Raw genomic sequence first — 21,883 nt, 5'->3', positions numbered from 1 at the left:
TGAGCAAGAGGCAGAGCTGAGCCTTTCTAGGGCCGTCCTGTGTCCCCCGTGCAGCGAAGTCCTAGCCTTAACTCTGGAGGGGAACAAAAGGAAAACACTGTGTAGAATATAAGTCAGCAAGGACTCATTCTTCTCTGTTTGGGAGACCAGGAGGGAAACCTGGGTTCTGTGGGGCAAGGTTCCCACCACCATGTGGCAGCCTCAGCTCACTACGCTTTGTCGACTTATTGCCAGTCTGGGGGCCCTGGATCCGCAGTCAGGGACTTGCAGATTTCCCTTTAAATCACCCAAGAAAAAAACCAGTTTCACATTATATTTTAAATTCTTTTTTTTCCCCTTCTTAATACAAAACAAAAATACAGGCTCCCACCAGGCTGACGTTGCCTTTAAATAACATTTTGTTTTCTCTTGGGGAAGCTGCCTTCGTGGCCAAAGAGTCATTTCTAAAGTGAACTTAGTTTTTAGAAAAAATAGATTACCGGATGTCAAGCCTCGTGTGGAGCTCAGTTCAGATGAAAATGAAACCAGCAGATCTGGAGTGGCAGCTCCACACTTCACTTCAGGCTGGAGGTGAGAGGCAGAGTGTGTCTGGGCCCAGCTCGGTAACTGGTCGGCCCCACAGGGTGCATTTGATAGGCGCCTTAGTCATTTTCCAGGCAGCTTTGCTTAGGTGAGCAGAGCACTTTCTCTGGAAGGTGAGTCACCCTTGCATGGGTGTAGGTGACAGGCGATTTATTCCCCAGCTCAGTCGCAGACGAAGTCTTGAACAGACCTTGTTGAGAAGCCCTCTGCCAAAGATCATGTTCATTTCGGTCCAAGGGCTTTGGAGGCAGGGGTAAGGAAGCAAACCGAAGGCTCCCGGGGCTTGTGGACTGACAGAGAGATGGATCCCCCGGCAGGGGGTTCATGTGGACCCGGCACAGAGCCCAGATCAGCAGTGTCACTGCACTCTTGAGTCCAGCCACCTTTAGGGTGGAAAATAGCCCACTTGCAGTGAGAGTCAACAAAGAAGCAGGAGGGGAGCTTTGGCTCTAGGGAGCTGGGAAACCCCTTGGCAAAAAGCAGAGAGATACATACCATACTTCGGTGTAAAAGGCCTTTTGGGGAACCCTTTTCTACCTGCTTTCCTTTTTGCCACCTGAGTTGGAGGCTCTGAAGAGTTCCAGTGATTAGGAAGGCTAGATTCAACCCTGGCTTTCAGGAGACTTTGGAATTCTGAGCCTGCCATACTTCTGGAGCCAGTGTTTGGACTCAGAAAGAAGGCGCAGGGCTTCCCTGGTGGCACAGCGGTTTAGAATCCGCCTGCCAATGCAGGGAACACGGGTTCGAGCCCTGGTCTGGGAAGATCCCACATGCCATGGAGCAACTAAGCCCGTGTGCCACAACTACTGAGCCTGTGCTCTAGAGTCTGCGAGCCACAACTACTGAGCCCACGTGCCACAACTTCTGAAGCCCACACGCCTAGAGCCCGTGCTCCGCAACAAGAGAAGCCACTGCAATGAGAAGCCCCGCGCACCACAACGAAGAGTAGCCCCCACTCACCACAACTAGAGAAAAGCCTACGCGCAGCAATGAAGACCCAACACAGCCAAAAATAAAATAAATATATTTATTTAAAAAGAAAAGAAAGAGGGCTTCCCTGGTGGCGCAGTGGTTGAGAGTCCGCCTGCCGATGCAGGGGACACGGGTTCGTGCCCCGGTCCGGGAAGATCCCACATGCCGCGGAGCGGCTGGGCCCGTGAGCCATGGCCGCTGAGCCTGCGCGTCCGGAGCCTGTGCTCCGCAATGGGAGAGGCCACAACAGTGAGAGGCCCACGTACCGCAAAAAAAAAAAAGAAAAGAAAAGAACAGAAAGAAGCGGCAGAGGGAACTCCTGAGCCATCTCTTCCACCTGGTTTTTGGGTGCTGTGCCTTCTGACCCTCTTACCACTAAAGCCGTGGCCAGGTATCCTTCAAGGCAAAGAGTTTGTTCGGACTCTGTGTTCTAGACCAGTGCAGTTGGTGTAGAACTTGACTGCTGAGGGTCAAGGACCTCTAAGCAATGTCCAGATCACCCCACCAGGTGGGCTTGACTTCACTGAAGCCACAGGGAAGAGCTAGTATTACCTTGTTTCCTTTATCTGTTGCAGGCTCCCCTCCAGGCCCCCTACCCGCACCTCATCCATCTGGACTAGCCAGCAGTCACTTTGGGTGGGCATGACTAAGTGACCTTAGGCCTGAACCACTCTGTCAAGAAAGAGCTCTTTGAGTTATAGCCTGGAAATGATCATAACCGTTTGTGTGCTCTGTTTTACAAACGAGAAAATGGTGACCCCAAGAAGCTGAGTTGCCCTAGGCCACACGGCTAGTTAATTGCAGAATCTGAACTAAAGTCCAGGCTCTTTGCACTGTGCTGTGCTGCTCCTTGAACAAAAGAACTACTCCTGGAGTAGGAATTGTATTTTTTAACTAGCTTCTCCTCTATATCCACACCCAATCCCATCACTCCCGGCCTTTCTTCAAGCTTTGCCAGACCTGGGGCGGGTGGAGCCAAAGCGGCAGCTGCTCTGAGTCTAAGAAAAACTAAACAGAAATCTATTTGACACTCTCTTGTACCATGAGGTTCGTGTAACCAAAAGGAGGTGAAGGTTGATAAGAAAATACAATTCTGGGCAGGGTTACCCGGAAGTCTCAAAGGTTGCCTACACCTGTAGGTCACTGTCCTACCTCACCAGGCAGTATCGTACCCAAAGTGGGTCTTTAGTAGCTATGAATGATTGATTGTGAGGCTACAAACCCACTGGGCACCAAGAAGTTCCTCTGCATCTTTCTCCTGTTGTGTTACCTGTGGTGTGCAGGTAGCCAGAAGACCCAGAATAGTTGGGCATCATTCCCTCGGGATCCGTCCAGCTCCTCTCAGTGAAGAGGCTCTTTCTTGTGGGCAAAGCTTGATGTCACATCTAGATGGTGGCCCCCATAAGTGCAAAGAGCTGTTGTATCTGAGATCCACCACCCACCTTCTGCTGACTGCGACATTTCCTTTTATCAGAACAGAATTAGTCCTGGTCAATACTAGGGATAGGTGGGAGGCTTGGGAGGAAGGGGGCTTTGCCAGCCTCAAATGAGGATGCTATTGCCAATTAAGATTAGAAATGGAGGTACTTCCCTGGTGGCACAGTGGTTAAGAATCCTCCTGCCAATGCAGGAGACACGGGTTCGAGCCCTAGTCCGGGAAGATCCCACATGCCGCGGAGCAACTAAGCCCATGCACCACAACTACTGAGCCTGTGCTCTAGAGCCCACGAGCCACAACTACTGAGCCCACGTGCCACAACTACTGAAGCCCGCACGCCTAGAGCCCGTGCTCCGCAACAAGAGAAGCCACTGCAATGAGAAGCCCGCCCACCGCAACGAAGAGTAGCCCCCGCTCACCACGACTAGAGAAAGCCCGCATGCAGCAATGAAGACCCAGCGCAGCCAAAAATAAAACTTTTTAAAAATAATAATAAAAATATAAATAAAGAGTCTGCCTTCCAGAGATCATCTGCGAACATTCCCTGTCATACCACAGGTCCCAAACCCTTTCCTCCCTTCCTGGGGGAGGACAAGAATGTGACCCTGTGTTGAAAGGGACATGTCCTCAAGCTGCTCACTCAGGCCAGTCTGTCAAAGGATGTGTAGGGCAGCATCTGAAACGAGGCCATGATCAGGGTGCCACTGCTAAAGGGCGGAGCTGGACTGTGTACTTCCTTCCATTTACCCCTATATGTTGGAAGCCTTCTGTGGAAAGCCAAGTTGTTTGGGTTTCTTGTTTATTCTGAAGTTCCTCAAACTAGTTCCTCAATTTCAGGACCAGTCACCAATAACTACAATGAACTTGAAGCCTCTTCCCTTCCAAAGAGGCTGAGCCCGTCTTTCTCCATCTCCGAAAACAGGTAGACCCTGCTTGAAGCCAGTCCCACCTGTGAAAAGCAGAGTTACCAACCAACAGAGGAGGGAAGTGGTTGTGTTGCAGCAGGATTGACCATAGCCCAGGGAACTGCTCCTTGCTCAGAATCCAATCCGAAAAGTTAAATAAGGAAAAGTTTTTCACAAGCAGACCTTGCTTGCAACGATGACCTCAAGGCTTGGCAAGATCCAGAAGTACATTTTGACTCATCAAAGAAAGCTGGTTGTGTTTGGCACGATTTTAGTGTTGAGGGCAGTTAACTGCACTATAATCTTCGGAAACTGATCGTTATTGAGTGGTACATGCTGCAGCCCCCACTTAATCAGAATATTCAGTTACACAAAATACCCCAACCTACAGATTTCAGTGATCCTATGAAACTTTTGTATATAACATACATTAAAAATTCCTTGCTGTGTATTGTAAAAAATGAAGTGGTTGAGGTTTTTCTCAATACTACCCCGCCCCCCATTCTCCTGCGTAACTGCCTCTGTGGATCAGTGATGCCCCAGTGGCATCTTTTCTATATACTGTTGGCTCTCCTCATGCAAAGGATTTGAAAGTTGAATTGAAAATGTCGTTGTAATACTTTACTTTTAAAGTGTATACAATACCCTATATCAGGGCCTGGAGACAAAGTAATAACCATGTTTATGAATTTAGTAACTGATGCTTGAGGCTTTGCTATTAAAAACAAAAACAAAAAACAGTAAAATAGGCTCAAGAAGCCTGGAGCCAGGCTTTATATATAAAATGAATGGTGAATTTGAACGTTTTCATACTGTCGGTCCCTGGGATGGGTCCAGCTGTGCTGGGCATGGGTGGGCTAAGGAACACAGGCCTGCCACATGCTTGGAGTCTCTGATCCCCATTGCCATTTTAAAGTTGCTTTTTCCAAAACAGAGGCTGGCTGTGTTTATGCCTCCTAACTGAGATGCTTCCTCCTGGGTCAGTCCCTGGGTTTCTCATTAACAAACCTTTGGCTTGTGGCAGCTTCTGCATTTGGGTCCCAATTTTTAAAGCTTGAATCATTTGAAAATGGATTCAGTGTCATGGTTAAGAGTATGGACTTTGACATAAAAGAGTCCCACGTGCAAATCCTGCTTCTGCCACTTCCTTGCAGTGTGACCATGGGAAAATTACTTGACCTACTGAGCCTCAATTTATTCCTCCATCTAAGGGGGATGATACTAGAGTTATTGTGAGGATTCAAGAAGTAATACACATGTAATACATAGCAAGCATTGCGTAATGTACCTAATACATAGCAACAAATAACAGCTATCATTATTATTTTTATTATTATTGACAACCAGCATGTAATTCTGTGTATACATATAGTAGCAGGTTGTTGAAAACACCCAAAGATGTCCACAGGACAACTGATTTCGGCTCTAGGTGCCGAGGAGTTCTGGGTCCTTGTTCATTGTGCACTGGTGGGTCACTCTTGAGTCCATTCAGAGCTGAGGCACTGCCAGGAGAGAGAGGCTGGATGGCGTGTGCAGAATGCTCTTCAAAGAACAACCTCCTCAGGAATTCCCTGGCAGTCCAGTGGTTAGGACTCTGCGCTTCCACTGCAGGGGACACAGGTTCAAGCCCTGGTCGGGGAACTAAGATCCCGCATGCAAGGCGAAGCCAAAAAAAACCCAAACAAACAAACAACACCCCTGTCATGGGTGGTCCTTTTCCTGCTGGCCGCTTCTGCCTCCCTGCTCTTGGGATGCTCCCCTCCTCCTTTGACTGTGCCCGTTCCAGACTTTCCTTCCAACGCTAGGGCTGCTGGCTGGTGGTTTCAGCTCTGCACAGGCGAGGACTGTCAAACAACTGGCACTTCCAGTCCCGGAAAGGACTGCTCATCTTATAACAGCTTCCCTCTCACTGGAGGTTCTGCTAATGTTTCTAGAGCATCCCCTGTGTGCCAGGCACCCTGCTGGGCATTTAAACATTGTTTCTTGTGTTTAATTGTCCTGTAAAACCCTGTTATGTACGTTTGAGGATCCTTATTTAACAGATGAGATACCTGAGTCTCAGATTAAGTTATCTGCCCATGGTTACACACCAGATTCAAACTCAGATCTTTTTTTTTCTTTTTTTTCTGTACACGGGCCTCTCACTGTTGTGGCCTCTCCCGTTGCGGAGCACAGGCTCCGGACGCGCAGGCTCAGCGGCCATGGCTCACGGGCCTAGCCGCTCCGCGGCATGTGGGATCCTCCCGGACCGGGGCACGAACCCGCGTCCCCTGCATCGGCAGGCAGACTCTCAACCACTGCGCCACCAGGGAAGCCCCCAAACTCAGATCTTTTGATGGCAAGACCAGCCTGTTAAGTAGCTGGATGGTCATCCCTCAGGATCATTGAGTGCTATGTTGGAATAAATGACGTCCAGGGCCCTTCTGATCTCAAGGTCATTTTGAGATTCCTTGATCATCTATTTATCCATCCACCCATTTGCACCGACTAGATAAGCACCTTGAGGGCAAGGATAGTCTTTCTAGCAAATAACTAGTGTAGTGTTTGGTAACCACCTGTGCTTAACTGATGGATGCTGCCTACTTCCCTGACACATAGAAACAGGAGAGAAGAAAGGGCCACTAACCCACTAAGAAAAGGGTTACCCAGGAATTCTGATCCCAGCAATTTACCACCTAGAGTTACTTGTAAGAGTGCACAAAGAGGGAATTCCCTGGTGGTCCAGTGGTTAGGACTCTGCATTTTCACTGCCGAGGGCATGGGTTCAGTCCCTGGTCAGGGAACTAAGATCCCACAAGCCGCAAGCCGTGCGGCACGGCTGAAAAAAAAAAGAAAGAAAAGTGCACAAAGAAGTAAATAAAGGTGTTGTTTTGCAATATTACTTACAAGAATAAAAAATGGAAACAATTTGAAAATCCACCCATAGAAGAAAAAGTGGGAAAATGATAGTACATCTGTACCATAAAATCTTATGGAACCATTAAAAAGAATGAGATAGATCTACATACACTGAAATGGAACAGTATTCATAATTCATTGTTAAGTGAAAGAAGCAACATATAGAATATTATGTATGTATAATCCTATGTTTATTTTAAAAATGGTCCCAGGGCTTCCCTGGTGGCGCAGTGGTTGAGAGTCCGCCTGCCGATGCAGGGGACGCGGGTTCGTGCCCCGGTCCGGGAAGATCCCACATGCCGCAGAGCGGCTGGGCCCGTGAGCCATGGCCACTGAGCCTGCGCATCCAGAGCCTGTGTTCCGCAACGGGAGAGGCCACAACAGTGAGAGGCCCGCGCATACCAAAAAAAAAAAAAAAATGTCCCAAACTCTATGTTCGTATATGTACAGTAATGGAACTAGAGGGTTTACACCAAACCTGTTTCTAACATTGCAGAGAGAAGGGAATGGTGCAGGGATTTTTTTTTAATATATACACTTTTTGTATTGTTTAATTTTTTTATAATGAACAAGTATTATATTTGTACTTGAAAACAAAATAATTTTTTTTCTTTTTTTTTAAAAGAAAGAGCAGTGTCAGATATACAAGGAAGCAGTGTCAGATATACTAGCCTGAAACCCTTGCCTCTTTCAGGTTCCCCGGGTTGGGACCAGCCCTCAGATCCTACCCCTTGACATCAGCAGCCACCGAGGGGCCAGTGGTTTTCTCTCAGGTCCAGTTCTGCTGTTTCCCACTCTTTATGGGGCCACTTGTGCCCACGAGCATGTCTTACCCAGCATCTTCACCGCTGCATACACTTGTCATTGGATGGTTATAAAGTAAAAGCAGGGAAGCACTGGCCATCAGAGCTGAGGACGGCTGGCACAGCGATCGCTGAGCACCTTCCTGCTTCTTGAGTCCCAACGGATGAAACTCACAGTCCCCCAGGGAAAACTAGAAAGCGAGTGAAATGAAAACCAAAACCAGGAGGGACAAGCTTACCCATCTCCAGCTTCTGTTTTAGCGGCCCTGCTGCCAGAACTCACTGAACAGCCCCCAAGTTTCTGGCAAGGTTTCCTGTGTGTGTGGTGTGTGTGTGCGGGGTGAGGAAGCAGCCGTCACGTATTTATGAAGCCCCAGTCACAGATGTGGACCAGACGCCTCCTAAGTTCTCATCCCATACCAAGAGACCTTATTTTAGTTATAGCTTGTTTTCACTGTAAAAGTAATACCTCGCAGAGAACATCTCTGGAGGGATATGTAAGAAACTGGTAATGGGGATCCCCTCAGAAGAATGGGGGAGTGGTGGGAGGGACTTATATTTCTCATTGTTTATCCTTTCTGTATTTTATTTTTACCATTTGGAAACATCTGTTGAAAAATGAAGACTGGGAAAAGTAGTATTTCCTCACTGCAAAAAATGTGGAAAAATTAGAAAAGTATAAAGAATATTACCACCACCAAGGGAGAACCATTGCTGCATGTCTGTGCTAGGTGTCTGCATTTTTATAAATGTTGATAAAATATACAGACACATGCTAGGTGGGATCATACCTTAGATATAATTCTGTATCCTTTTTCTGTTAACGTTGTATCCCATAAGCATTTTTCCATATAGTTAAATATTATTTGTAAGCATTTTTAATGGATGTACTATGACTTATTTAATAATTATCCTCCCCGTGTAATTAGACATTTTTGTTTCAGTGTTTTACTATTATAAAAATACACTGAACGTCTTTGTACATCTTTTCCCATATTTCTATCTGCTCCATACCTCCTAGATTGCAATTATGGAGTTGTGCGCACAAGAAATGGCTACCTTCCCTTGGTGTATGATGATTTATCACATTTAGAGTTCTTTCACCTACATTATTTTATTTAACGAGTAAAGGGAGTGAGGGTGAGGAGAGTAAGGAGACCAGGTGCTATCAGCGGGGACTTCCTGGAGGTGGAAGGCCTGAGCTTCGCCTGGGAAGGACAAGCAGGAGGTGCAGCATGGCCCACACAAGGACGAAGCACACACGGAGACCTGTAGATCTGAGTAGCCAGCGGGGTGTTGAGAGATCAGACTGGCCAGAGCCAAACCCTGTGTTTAGGGAAACAGTGGTAAGACAGATTATGGACCACAGAGTTGGGACCAGACCCATAAGCAGTGCACAGCCAACAGATGTCTTTGAGCTTGAGGTTATCTTAAGGACATCATGATTTAAGATTAGCGTGGCCTCATTGTGAGATGGAAGGGGTCAGGGAGAAGCTGGAAGTGGGTAAGGCCTGTGCTAATAGAATAGTGAGGTGACTTCGTGTCTTAAACATTTGAAAGGGCCTGTAGACAGCGGTGTTCCTGCACATGTGGGGCTGGTTAACCTTTTTTTTTTAATGTCTTTATTGGAGTATAATTGCTTTACAATGTTGTGTTAGTTTCTGCTGTATAACACAGTGAATCAGCTATACATATACATATATCCCCATATCTCCTCCCTCTTGTGTCTCCCTCCCACCCCCCTATCCCACCCCTCTAGATGGTCACAGAGCATCGAGCTGATCTCCCTGTGCTGTGCGGCTGCTTCTCACTAGCTATCTGTTTTACATTTGGTAGTGTATATATATCCATGCCACTCTCTCACTTCGTCCCAGCTTACCCTTCCCCCTCCCCGTGTCCTCAAGTCCATTCTCTACATCTGCGTCTTTATCCCTGTCCTGCCCCTAAGTTCATCAGAACCATTTTTTTTTTTTTTTTTTTTTTGTGGTACGCGGGCCTCTCACTGTTGTGGTCTCTCCCGTTGCGGAGCACAGGCTCCAGACGCGCAGGCTCAGCGGCCATGGCTCACGGGCCCGGCCGCTCCGCGGCATGTGGGATCTTCCGGGACCGGGACACGAACCCGTGTCCCCTGCATCGGCAGGCGGACTCTCAACCACTGCGCCACCAGGGAAGCCCCATTTTTTTTTTTAGATTCCATATATATGTGTTAGCATATGATATTTGTTTTTCTCTTTCTGACTTACTTCACTCTGTATGACAGACAGAGCTGGTTACCCTTGATGTGTGGTGGGAATTAGGGATGGTCATAAATTTTATTCCATACATTTCATCTACCTGGCAGTTTGACCTATGGAACTGGCAGTGAGATTGAGTTTTGTGGGTGTGACAGGTTTCTTTTTTATAACTGACCTGTAAGATTTTAATGATTAATGTATTACATTCACATTTCATATCCTCTTTAATGGGAAATGCTTATGCAGAACTTGCTCTCCTGGACAGCAGGCCTCAAGCTGGCAAGGAGGCAGGTGTTGAGATTCCTCCAGCTGCGTTTCACTCAGGGTGCTCCTTCCGATGTCTGTTTCTAGGTCCCAGTGCCCACTCCCTTTCTCTGCCGAAGGGGAAATTAGCAAGCCTTCCAGAGGCCTGTAACTTGTGATTTTATCAGCCCAGGCTGGGCAGGTGGTGGAGAGTTCTGTCCCAATGGCAGGATTTTCATTTAATGCCCAGCATCCACCATCTGCCCTTACGCTGTAGGTTCCTCCATCTGGAACTCTGCCCCTGAATTAGACGCCTCTCGCTCTTCTAAGAATTTCACCCCTGGGGGTGTATCAGGACCAAGCACAATTCCATGATCTGGTACCTGAACTCCACAGGCAACCTCATCTCCTGCAGCTCTCGACAAGCTTTGCTCACCAACAACTTCAAGCTGTTTGTGATTCCTACATAGATTCACCCCTGTTCCTTAACTTTTGCCATCCCCTCTACTTGGAATACCCTCTCCTTTTTTCTTGGGAACTTCTCACTCACCCCTTGAGACTCAGCCCAGGTGTCACCTGCTTTAAGAAGCCTTTCCTGATCCCCACCAGGCTGGGCTAGCTGTCCCTCCATGTGTTCCCACTGCATCTGCTATGTGTCTGTGCTGTCATTGCATCTCTGTGTGGTAAGAGACTACTTATCTCTTTCCCCAGTAGACTGTAAGCCCCTCAATGGGCTGCTGCATCTTCTCCCTCAGCGTACACCCAGTGCTCAGCAAAGCCCCTATACCCAGCAGACCAATACATGTTCAAAGAATTCTGTGTTATAAGATCCTGCAGTTCTCTGCAGTGTGACAGGACACTCCGAAGGCAAGACCTTACTCATCCAGAAAGCCTCAACCTGCCACAAGTCTCTGGATTTAGAGGCTCCTTGTTGCATGCATATAAGTGATTGTTATATCTTTTTGTCTTAAGTATTTGGTCTGATATTAACATTAAATGTTTTTGGTTAGTATTGGCCTGGCATATCTCTTTGCATCCTTTGTTCTCAATCTTTCTGTATAATTTTGTTTCGTCTCTTTTAGTTAGCATCTAGAGGGAACTTTAAAATCCTGATTGTCTGACTTGAAAACTTAATGTTTTAAAGTGCTTTAAACTAATTTTTTTTTTTTTTTTTTTTTTTTTTTTGCGGTACGCGGGCCTCTCACTGTTATGGCCTCTCCCATTGCGGAGCACAGGCTCCGGACGCACAGGCTCAGCGGCCATGGCTCACGGGCCCAGCCGCTCCGCGGCATGTGGGATCTTCCCGGACCGGGGCACGAACCCGCGTCCCCTGCATTGGCAGGCGGACTCTCAACCACTGCGCCACCAGGGAAGCCCTAAACTAATTTTTTTTTGAGATTTTAAAATTTCTTTATTTTTGCTATTTTCCCAAAGGCTTGTATAATGTAGAAACCATCCTATATATTTGATAGAAAAATATAAAACTACTGGATTGTTTACTATTTTTGACTTATAAAAATGATGACTTCATATTGTTCAATCTAAAAGTTTCCTCATTTAATCACATATAATTTTAGTCTGTTTGAGAAATACTTTCCATTGATTTGTTTGTTTCATCTATCTGTTCTCGGACATTTTCTATTTGGCGAAATGTTCATGGCTATCAAATGTAGTTTTTGTTTTTAGTGGTAAAATGAGCAAGTTATTTCTGTTTCTCTTTTACATTATAAAATAATTTTTTTAATGTAGACCATATGTGCTTATGTAGATTAAATTCTTTTTTTTAATAGATCTTTATTGGAGTATAATTGCTTCACAATACTGTGTTAGTTTCTGTTTTACACCAAAGTGGATCAGCCATATGCATACATATGTCCCCATATCCCCTCCCTCGTGAGCCTCCCTCCCATCCTCCCTATCCCACCCCTCTAGGTCATTGCAAAGCACCAAACTTATCTCCCTGTGCTGTGCTGCTGCTTCCCACTAGCTAACTATTTTACATTCGGCCGTGTATATATGTTGATGCTATTCTCACTTCGCTCCAGCTTCCCCCTTCCACGCCCTGTCCTCAGGTCCATTCTCTATGTCTACATCTTTATTCCTGCCCTGCAACTAGGTTCATCAGTACCATTTTCCTTTTTTTTTTAGACTCCACATATATGCGTTAGCATATGGTATTTGTTTTTCTCTTTCTGACTAACTTCACTCTGTGTGACAGACTCTAGATCCATCCACCTCACTACAAATAACTCAATTTCGTTCCTTTTTATGGCTGAGTAATATTCCATTGTATATATGTGTCACATCTTCTTTATGCATTCATCTGTCGATGGACATTTAGGTTGGTTCCATGTCTAGGCTATTGTAAATAGTGCTGCAGTGAACATTGTTGTACATGTCTCTTTTTGAATTATGGTTTTCTCAGGGTGAAACTAATTTTTTTTACATTCAATTGTTAATTAAATTGACCAACATATCGTATCGATTCCTATGCCTACCATTGTTTCTTGCATCCCATTTCTTCTCTGGTTTACTTTTCTGCTTGCCAAAGCACAGCCTTCAGTGCTTCTTTCCCTGAAGATAGTACCATCTTTCCTGGAACTCTTGTTGCTGTGTTTGTGTATTGTGTGGATTTTTTTTTTAATTGTATTAAGAAAATGAAATGACCTGTTAAAACTAATCAAATGAAAACTGGTAACATCCCAGGAACACGTACTGGAGTAACTCCACTAGAAGTCTGACCAATTTATTGGTGATCCAGCCCTTACTGATGAGACCCCTCATTTTTAGTTCTTGTCCTTCCTGCCTACATAGGCTAGGAAATTATTATCAACAGTGGGCAGATCCTGCGAGTAAAATAGGGGTAGTAATATGCACATGGGTAGTAATATTGCTCAGTTCCCGAAGTTCCAGGTACCCTTGCCAACAACTTTTATCCTAGAAAGGAACTAAGGATCCTTGGGTCCCAGGGGAAAGGGCCAGGAGTGTCCTGCCTTTAGCCCTAACCCCATGTTAGATGCTCTAGTTGTATAAATTGGGCCTTATTAGTTTCTGCAGGCAGTTTACCTCTCAGAGCCTTAGTTTCTTCATCTGTAAAAATATTACCAACCTTGCAGTGTTGCTGTGAGGTTCATCAATAACATGGATAAAGCCCCTAGCACATGCCCAACACACAGAAGATGTTTAATGAATGGTAGTGACTGTGACAGTCCCTGGCACTTAGGAGACTGTCATTTAATACCTGTTGGGTGAATGCGGGAGCCTACCGGAAACGGTTTCATTGAGGAGATAGGTTATAAAGGATAGGTGAGATCTGGACAGATAGTAATAAAGGAAGAAGACACTCTTCACAGGGAACGGGATGAGCAGAGGAAAAGAATCAGGCTCACCCGTTGCTGCCCTGCTCAGGGAAGTGAAAGGAGCAGTGTGGCTGGAACAGAGGCTGAGGGTAGGGGCTTGGGGAGGATAGGCAGGGCAGAAAAGGGAGCTGGGATTGAGAACACATGGGGATCTCTGGGTCTGCCTGGCCAGATAGCCGTTTTGCCTGGCCAGGTCACTCTGCCCGGCGCTTGCCCTTGGTTCCCCTTCCTGCACACCCCTTGTTCTTGATAGGCAGAGGCTGGCCCAATGTGGCCTAGTAGCCGGGCAAGCTGAAGGCTTAAAAGAGGAAGCGTCAGAATGAGATTGGTTTTCAACTAGTATCTTATTAAGGAAGTTGAGTTCCTCTACTTCTGTTATTTGTCCCCTCTGGGCATTCAGAGAAGGACAAGTTTTTATTTCCAGATGAAATATCATGAGAGGGATTTGCCCTGGTCTGCCCTGGCCCCTCAGTGGACATTTTCAAGATGGCCCTATATTTCTCTTTGATATACAGAGAATCAGGGCTGAAGGTGTTGAGTGCCTTAGGTAAGGCTTGACACCTTGGCTGTATGATGCTGAAACAAAGAAGTCCCATTGTCTCAGTGAGGGCGTTTATGAGCTTCTATTGGCCAGGCAAGGTGATTGGCATTTCATGTACTCTACCTCCTTCAGCCCTCAATGCAGCTCTGAAGAAGCTATGAGAAGAAACTCAGTGGCCTGCTCAAGGTTTAGCATGAAGGCTGGGGAGGCAGCAGTGCACGTTCAGCCCCACTTCTGCAACTTGTCCCTGTGTGACTGTTCTGACAGGCTACTGAACTTCTCTAAAGCCTCCGTTTTCACATCTGAAATTGACATTAATAATGGCCGTGCTTAGTAGATATTGACAATTATCATTCTGAATTGGAGTCATCCAGCCCTCAAATAATCCTGACAAATCAGTGGCATTTGGGAAACTAGAAGGAACCTCAAAAGGTTTCCTAGGCCACTAGTTTTCAGACTCTTTTTCTTGGAGACCTAGGATTCTGGGGAGGTCTGTGGTGGATGAAGGGAAGCTGAGTATGTGTGGCCCTTGCCCACCTTCTTCAGCAGAGCAGCTGTTTCTAATGTGAATTACGTAGCAGTTGCACGTTTCTTGCTCTTTTATATTGTGGGGGTTGAGGTGGATTTCATTTAATAAAAATGGTCCTGCTGCTTTTTAAAAAAAGCTTCCAAGGCTTGACCTCATATCTCGTGGTTCCTAATCTAGTGTTTTTACTGACCTTACTAAAACAGGGAACTGAAATATGATACATTTTAGAAAGGTTGTCATCAAAATTTTAAACATTATTCTCGTACCTTCCAGTTAATCAAGCACTCATTTAGTCTAAACCCCATTCCTGTCCCAGAATCCTAGGAACAGAAATTTTGCTGTCAGAGAAAGCATTGCTATCATAGCCTCAGACGAGAACTGTCTAATAGAACCTTCTGCAGTGATGGAAATGTTCTCTGTGTGCCCTGTCATATACGGTAGCTAGTGTAACTGAGGAACTGACTTTTAAATTTTATTTTAAATGAATTGATTTAAATGTATAATAGCCATGTGGCTAGTGGCTGCCATGTTGGACAGCGCAGCCTTACAGTATAGAGCAGGGGTCAGATGGCAGTCCCTGGCCTCTGGGCATGGGAATCATCCAGAGAACTTGTCAAAAGCACAGATACTGGGCCTAATGCCCAGTGGCTGATTCAGTAGACCTAGGGCGAGTGCATCTGAGGTGGTCAGTCTAACTTGCACTCAGGTAGGATGGCACTACATTAGTGAGCTTTCCCTCGGCGTAAAAATGTGGAGGCAGAGCAAGCATTTTGCCCTGGCCTTGATCTTCTGGGGAGACTAGAGCAACTTTCTGAGGAATGTCAGACCCTTGGAGGATATGATGAAAGCTATGGACCTCTTCCCTGGAAAAAAACAAAAATAGTGTCTAGGGCTCCCAGACCTCCTTGAACCCACATTAAGAACACCTCAACTTGGACAGAAGATCTTTACTAGCTGGTGAGGGAGTTGAGCTTGAGCCCAGGGTTAATCTGGTACCATCCCGCTCATTCCTACCCCCGGATCCCTCCAGGGGGTCATAGAGGCACCACAGAAGAGAGAATAGGCAGTGTATGTGGATCAGGCCCTGAAAGAATACTGAATGAGTTCTGCCCCTTTCCTTTCCCCTTGTGTTTTCATAGCCTTGTGGGTGAGCTGAGAGGGTGTGGCTATTGTCACTGCTCATGTCCTCGGCTCCGATACAGAGAGCAGAGGGAAGAATTCATCTGGGGCCCGAGTGGAGCTGTGGAGAGAGTCCAGCTGAGTAATGGATCAGGATTTTGACTTGCCTTCAAAGGCAGAGACACAACGGGCTCCCACTTAGTCCTCACTTCCCACAAGCTGCAGGAGTGAGAGAGAAGGGGCAAAGCTGCGGGGCTCTGGGCTGGGGCAACGAGCCAGGGACCGAAGCCCAGAGCTGGGCAGGCCACCCAATCAGCAGCCCCAGGCTTAGTGCAGAACCCCATTTTTTGTAGATCAGAACCCATGTAGAAGTGGGGAAGAGTGAGGAAGCAAGCGTGTGTATGTGTCGGAGAGCTGCTGTCAGGCCAAAGTGTCCTGAAAATAGCCTCTTGAACTTGGAGACTGTCGGTGAGGGTCTGAGTCATGGTCATGTGGCACAGGAAAGCCAGACACAGGAGAAGCTGTACAGCTCCCGGGCCGAGATTTCGTGCCCCTGGGAGGTGAGGGTCAGCCCTGTTTTCCCCGTGCCCTTCACAGATTCAGCTGCCAGCTGCTGGGTTAGCTTCTCAGGCCGCCTTGTTCCTCTCTCTGCCTGATAGGCTGCCGGATGAGTCATCAGGGAACTGCAGAGGAGGAGGCCCCAAGCTCAGCTGCCTCAGCCTCGGCTTCTCTGGGACAAGGGAGCCTGGAGTGCTCCTGGAAGGAGGATCAGGAGCCTACCTAGCCACCAAGGTGAAAGGGCAGCTTCTGGGGGAGGGGGTGCCCCACAGCCTGTCTGGAGGAGCTCCAGCTCAGGATGAGCCGTGTCAGGCAGGACAGGCCACTTGAGCCTGAGTGCAGCTCTATAGACCTCTAAACATCTGGATTTAAGATCTTGCCCTCGGAGCAAAATTGACTGCTGGCCTCATTTCTCTCACCGTCAGATGAAACTCTCTCTTCATCCCCAATGCTCAGCATCACCCTTTGATTCTGTCATGCAGCCGGCACCGGCTGTTTCGTCTATGCCCCACTCTGCTCTACACCGGCAACACCACCTCTGACCCTCAGAAGCCTTCTGCCTGGGGAGGACCACGACTTTCCTCCTTGTGTTTGCCTGCAGCCCAGGGGACTGGGGAGTGGGCAGCACAGCCCACTAGGTCTGGCCCCGCACTGCCCCACACAGGCTGGGTGATCTGGGGCAAGTCTCCGCCTAATTAAGCCTGCAATTCTTCAAGTAAAAGTGAGGAGAGGGACTTCCCTGGTGGTCCAGCGGTTAAGTCTCCGTGCTCTCAATGCAGGGTCAGGGAACTAGATCCCACATGCATGCCACAACTAAAGGAGCCCGCATGCTGCAACTAAGACCCAGTGCAGCCAAATAAACAAAAAAAAGTTTTTTAATGAGGCGATTAAAGCAATGTCCCTATAGGCACGCTTCTAATACTATTAGGTTTGAAGGCCTTGGGGTCTGTTTTTAAGATCTCATTTCCCTTATAAAGAGGCTGAGAGAGGTGGGCCCTACTCTAGGCCCTGGATCAAGTCCTTTTTGGAGATGGAAGGGGCTGTGGAGGTGTGGGCTGGGATGACAGTATGGTTACAAGTGAAACAGCCTGCCTTGCAGGGCTTTCACCTAATTGAAGTCAGAACACCCCTTAGACTTCTTAAGGTCATCAAGAAACAATGAGGCCACCCATTCAGCCTCCTGAGCATCGGGCCTGCAGGACCACACCCAGGCATCCAGGCTGAAAGCTGGAGCTGCTGAGTTCAAAGCTAGAAGGCCCTTGAAGGCACCCCCCACACCCACACCCCAGTCAAGCTGACTCAGCCTTTCGTAGCCACTGTGGTGAAGCAGACGCAGTAGAAAGGAGGTTTCAGCCTAGTGTTTCCCAGCATCCCACTGTCTCTTGTAAGCTTCCAGCCTGATCCGGCAGAAGGTCAGAGGTGTTGGAGGGTCGGCTTCCCACGGTCTGCCTTTCTCGCGCAAGAGCACATTGAGGAGTGATCCGGGATGAATGGAGCTACCGCAGGGAAGACCGCATCTGTTAGTAACAGCCTTAGGACCAGGCTGCCATCAGAGAGCACTTATTAAAGGCCTGTCTGCAGCTGATGCCTTCTCAGGCTTTGTCTCAAGCAAGTCACAACCCAGAAGGGCCCTGCCCTTGGGAGTCCACGCCCCAGTCTTTAAAAAGGCTCCCAAATGGTAACAACCTCAGGGCGGTGCCGTTCTCTTCCATGACAACCGTAGCCCACGTGCTGCTTGCACAGATTGTCACAACAGTGGGCTCTCTCTCCCCTCTGGCTCTACGGGAACGCAGAGCTGGTAGAGATGGAGCCCAGAGAGAGGTGACGTCTTGCGCTTTGTCCTCATATTTCTAGAAGTGTCGGTTGGTGTCCAGGGCTCTAATATAAATTCCACTACTAATGTTGCCTGAAAGAAAACTGATACTTAGGAGAGGTTTTCAGCAAATGAGTTTGGACATTACAGAAGGAAGCATGTCAGTTCCTTCTGGAGAGCCACAAACAGATGCATCTCGTGAAAGGAGCCAAGTGCTGGTATTGCCATTTGCATGCTGGTTTTTCAATTTACAAGATTTCATTTATGTGTATGCATGTAATGTTTATATAAATATACACACAAATCTCTATATATATATATATATATATATACAAACACACATCTGGATGCCTATGTACACACACGTGTGCACACACACATATACATACATGTATCTACCTCTAGCTAGGGAACAAAACAAAACCTTGGTTCTCTCCACTTGGAGAAGAGCCATCATGGATGGTGCAGGCATGTCCTCTACGAAGCAAGGCTTCTGCGGAATCAGTGATGTGACTGATGGTTTTGGAGTATAGGATCCACCACCCTGTTCTGGGGAAGCAAAGTTCACCACAAAACAAACAACAGAAAAAGATTCAGCCATTATTCATAAAGGCAAGAAAGAACCAACCCAGATGTTGGTCCACATCTCTCCTGGAGGAGGCGGGCTGGAGTTCCCCTTGTGGGGTGGAGAGAGGGGCCATTTACGGTGGAGGGGCCAGTAGGGCTGGGGGGCTCACCCCACGTGGAACAATGGTGAGGTTGCCATTTGGAACATTTGGAGGGATAGCTATGTGTGGCATGAGGAAGTAGAGACCCTTTGCCCCCTGCTTTTCTCCTCCCACCCAAGCCTGACACCTGGGCGCCTCGGGGTCTGGGGGTGACCTGCTCTGTGTGTGGTCTCTCACAGGGTGAGCGTGAGCCTGGGAGATGGCAGTGATGGAAATGGCCTGCCCAGGCGCCCCCGGCTCCGCGGTCGGACAGCAGAAGGAGTTCGCCAAAGCCAAGGAGAAGACACAGGCAACGGAGACGAAGCAGAGCTCCGTCCACAAGCTCGAGGCCGTGGAGAAGAGCCCCATGTTCTGCGGGAAGTGGGAGATCCTGAACGACGTGATTACCAAAGGCACAGCCAAGGAAGGCTCCGAGGGCGGGCCGGCTGCCATCTCCATCATCGCCCAGGCCGAATGTAAGGAGCCCTGGGCTGGGAGTGTTGGCAGAGAGGGCAGGTGGGGAGCCTGCAGTGGATGCAGCGCTTGTGCAAGGGTGGTTGGGCACCGATGGGGCTGGACTCAGGGTCCCCCTGTGGAAGAGGGAAGTCAAGGTGACCACCATAGAAGACTTGCAAGACACACCTGGGAATTAAGCCAAGGATCAGTGTGAAGTGGGAGCTCGAACAGTGCAGGGGAGTGAAGCACAAGAAGGGAGAAGTGGCAGACAGAGGCCTTGCTCATGACCAGAGCAGGGGAAGGGAGCTGGGAGACAGGAATGCTTGGGCTCCAAGGTCCTGGGCCCTCTCTGCAGGGCCATCAGGCAGGCCTTCTGCTGGGACCTTGGGCAGCCTGAGCATCTCTGGAGAGGCCCAGGCAGGAAAGGCCAGGTGTCCCGGAAAGCCTCTCTGGGCCCTGGGCCTTGGGCCCTTCACCTCCTTCCACGCCGGTGCTTGCCGCCTCCCAACCCCCGCAAAGAATGAACGCCTGCCCTCGGGCCTGCAAGGCCGATGCAGGGTCTGCGGGGCTTCCTGGGCTGATCCTTTCTGCTTCCACTCACAACACCTCAAGATGGCTTGGAGCAGTGGCTGCCACCGGAGCCTGAGAAACTCCCAGGGGCGTGGGGAGGGCCAGGAATCCCCTCTCTACCCGACACCTACCCTCCACCCCAGGAGGTTTCCTTGGGTGGAGCCTGGCGAGACCTACAGCTCATAATGGTATTTTCTCACATACACACATCCTTCCCCTCATCTTCCGCTTCCTTCTGGCTGGCCTTTGACGAGAGATGAGAGAATAAAAATTAAAGTGGAGTGAGTGACATGGTAATGGTAGTACTGCACACGCGTGCGCGCACACACGCGTTATATGTAATAGTGTATATTTGTTGAGCTGTTACCGTGTGCCAGGCACTGAGTTGAGTGTTTTATATAGATCATCTCACACCTCACAGTACGTGAAGTGAGGTGGGCACCCTGTGATCCCATATTGTAGGCACGCTCTGTGCCTTGACCCTCAGGCTGGGAGGGAGGGGTGAGGCTGCCAGTGAGAGGAGGTGAGCCGCCAGGCAGAAGGGGTCTGGGAAGGAGGAGTGGCCGGGAGGGTATCTGCAAAGTGCCTCTCCTCTAAGTGCCTCTCCCCTGTTCTTTATCTCTCCTTTCTGCTCATCCAACCCCTTTGCCTTTACTTAAAAGGTGAGAATAGCCAAGAGTTCAGCCCCACCTTCTCAGAACGGATCTTCATCGCTGGCTCGAAACAGTACAGGTAAGGTCAGCTTGAGTGGGGTGGCAGGGAGCTGCCGCGGGGGCGTCCCCACCCCAGCTGCTTGCCCAGGCCGCTCGCAAGTGACCCCTGGCTCCTTCCTTCAGCACCTGTGGTTTGGCTCCTGGAACCCACCCAGGCTTCCTCGCTGAGCTGCTCTCGCAGCCAAATAAGCTTTTCAAAAGCTTTTCCCAGCGTGTGGGTGACTGCCTCTGGGTCACATCAGGGTCACATCAGCTTGACGTTTTATTTTTATTCTCCTTCTCGGAGTCCTTGCTGCTCCCCTTCGGTTCCCATCAGTAGGGAGGATGCTGGGAACAGGAGGCACTTTGCCGCTGGTGCGTGACCACGAGTGCAGGCCCAGAGAAGCCGCTCTAACTCGGGGAGAAACCTGCTGTGTCTTTCCTTCTGTGAGACACACCCAAGGAGGGATGAGGGCTTGGAAACAGGCAGGGACAGACTTGCAGCTCGGTGGCCCTGTAGAAAGGAGGCCAAGTGAGGCTCGGCCTGTTCCCAGCCTCCCCAGCCCCAAAGAAGATTTTTGGCAGCTGGAGGTTGAACCTGGAAACAGTTCCTCCCCTACCACCAGGTGGACTTCTTTATCGTTGGAATTTGGGAACTGCTAGCAGGAAAGTGACCAACCTCAGCTGCCCCTGCTTTGGAGGCAACAGAAGCCAACTCAGAGCCGAGAATGCCTGCCATGGGCTGTGGCCCTCTGAGCCACATGCCCCGCTTCCGGGACCTCTCAAGGGCAAGCCCCCCTTGGAGAGCAGGGAGAGAACCATGTCTCCCCCTCCACCCAGAAGAGCGGTGTGCACCCTCACTTTAGTAACAACCACTGTTGATCGGAAGCTTGCCGTGGGGCCCGACACTGAGGCAGGCTTTTTAAATGAGCTATTTCATTTAAACCCCATCTTCGCCCTGCCCGGCAGGAAACGCCACCTCCATTTTATCAGTGAGGAGCCTAAAGGTCTTTGGGGCTTAGGAACTTTCCCATGTTCACACAAGTCCTGACCAAGCTGGGATTTGACCTCGGGTCTGTATGACTCCAGCCGCAGCTACCTGAGCCGTTCTGTCTCCCTGCCCCCTCACACTCAGAATGCGTGTCTGTGTCCCCTTGCTGACAGCCAGTCCGAGAGTCTTGATCAAATCCCCAACAATGTGGCCCACTCGACCGAGGGCAAAATGGCCCGCGTGTGTTGGAAGGGGAAGCGTCGCAGCAAAGCCCGGAGGAAACGCAAGAAGAAGAGCTCCAAGTCCCTGGCTCAGGCAGGAGTGGCCTTGGCCAGACCCCTCCCCAGAACCCCTGAGCAGGAGAGCTGCACGGTCCCGGTTCAGGTGAGACCCGCCCCTAAGCCCAGACCCCTGTGCCGGGCGCCCCCTGGGCTCATGGGCCTTCGGAACAGCACCTGTGCCTTGGCCCCAGC

At 48.9% G+C, this 21,883-nt stretch overlaps 1 protein-coding gene across 4 annotated transcripts in view; it reads left to right on the top strand.

The window, feature by feature from the left end:
- MAP3K14 (mitogen-activated protein kinase kinase kinase 14) overlaps positions 1-21,883 on the top strand; it is a 43,030-nt gene that overhangs the window by 4,354 nt on the left and 16,793 nt on the right. Inside the window, exons 2-5 of one of the 4 annotated variants that reach the window (XM_060135558.1) lie at positions 16,283-16,415; positions 18,902-19,177; positions 20,390-20,459; positions 21,584-21,794. In XM_060135558.1, coding sequence (XP_059991541.1) covers positions 18,922-19,177; positions 20,390-20,459; positions 21,584-21,794 — 537 coding nt within the window. In that variant the 5' untranslated portion in view covers positions 16,283-16,415; positions 18,902-18,921. Of the gene's footprint in view, positions 1-16,282; positions 19,178-20,389; positions 20,460-21,554; positions 21,795-21,883 lie in introns of those variants that run through there. The other 3 variants (XM_060135559.1, XM_060135561.1, XM_060135560.1) reach the window with 3 other exon arrangements.

Source organism: Lagenorhynchus albirostris, chromosome 20 (genome assembly GCF_949774975.1).
Source record: "Lagenorhynchus albirostris chromosome 20, mLagAlb1.1, whole genome shotgun sequence".
Lineage (NCBI taxonomy): Eukaryota > Metazoa > Chordata > Mammalia > Artiodactyla > Delphinidae > Lagenorhynchus > Lagenorhynchus albirostris.
The sequence above is the reverse complement of the archived record's forward strand: the minus strand, read 5'-3'. Positions and strand labels throughout refer to the sequence as shown.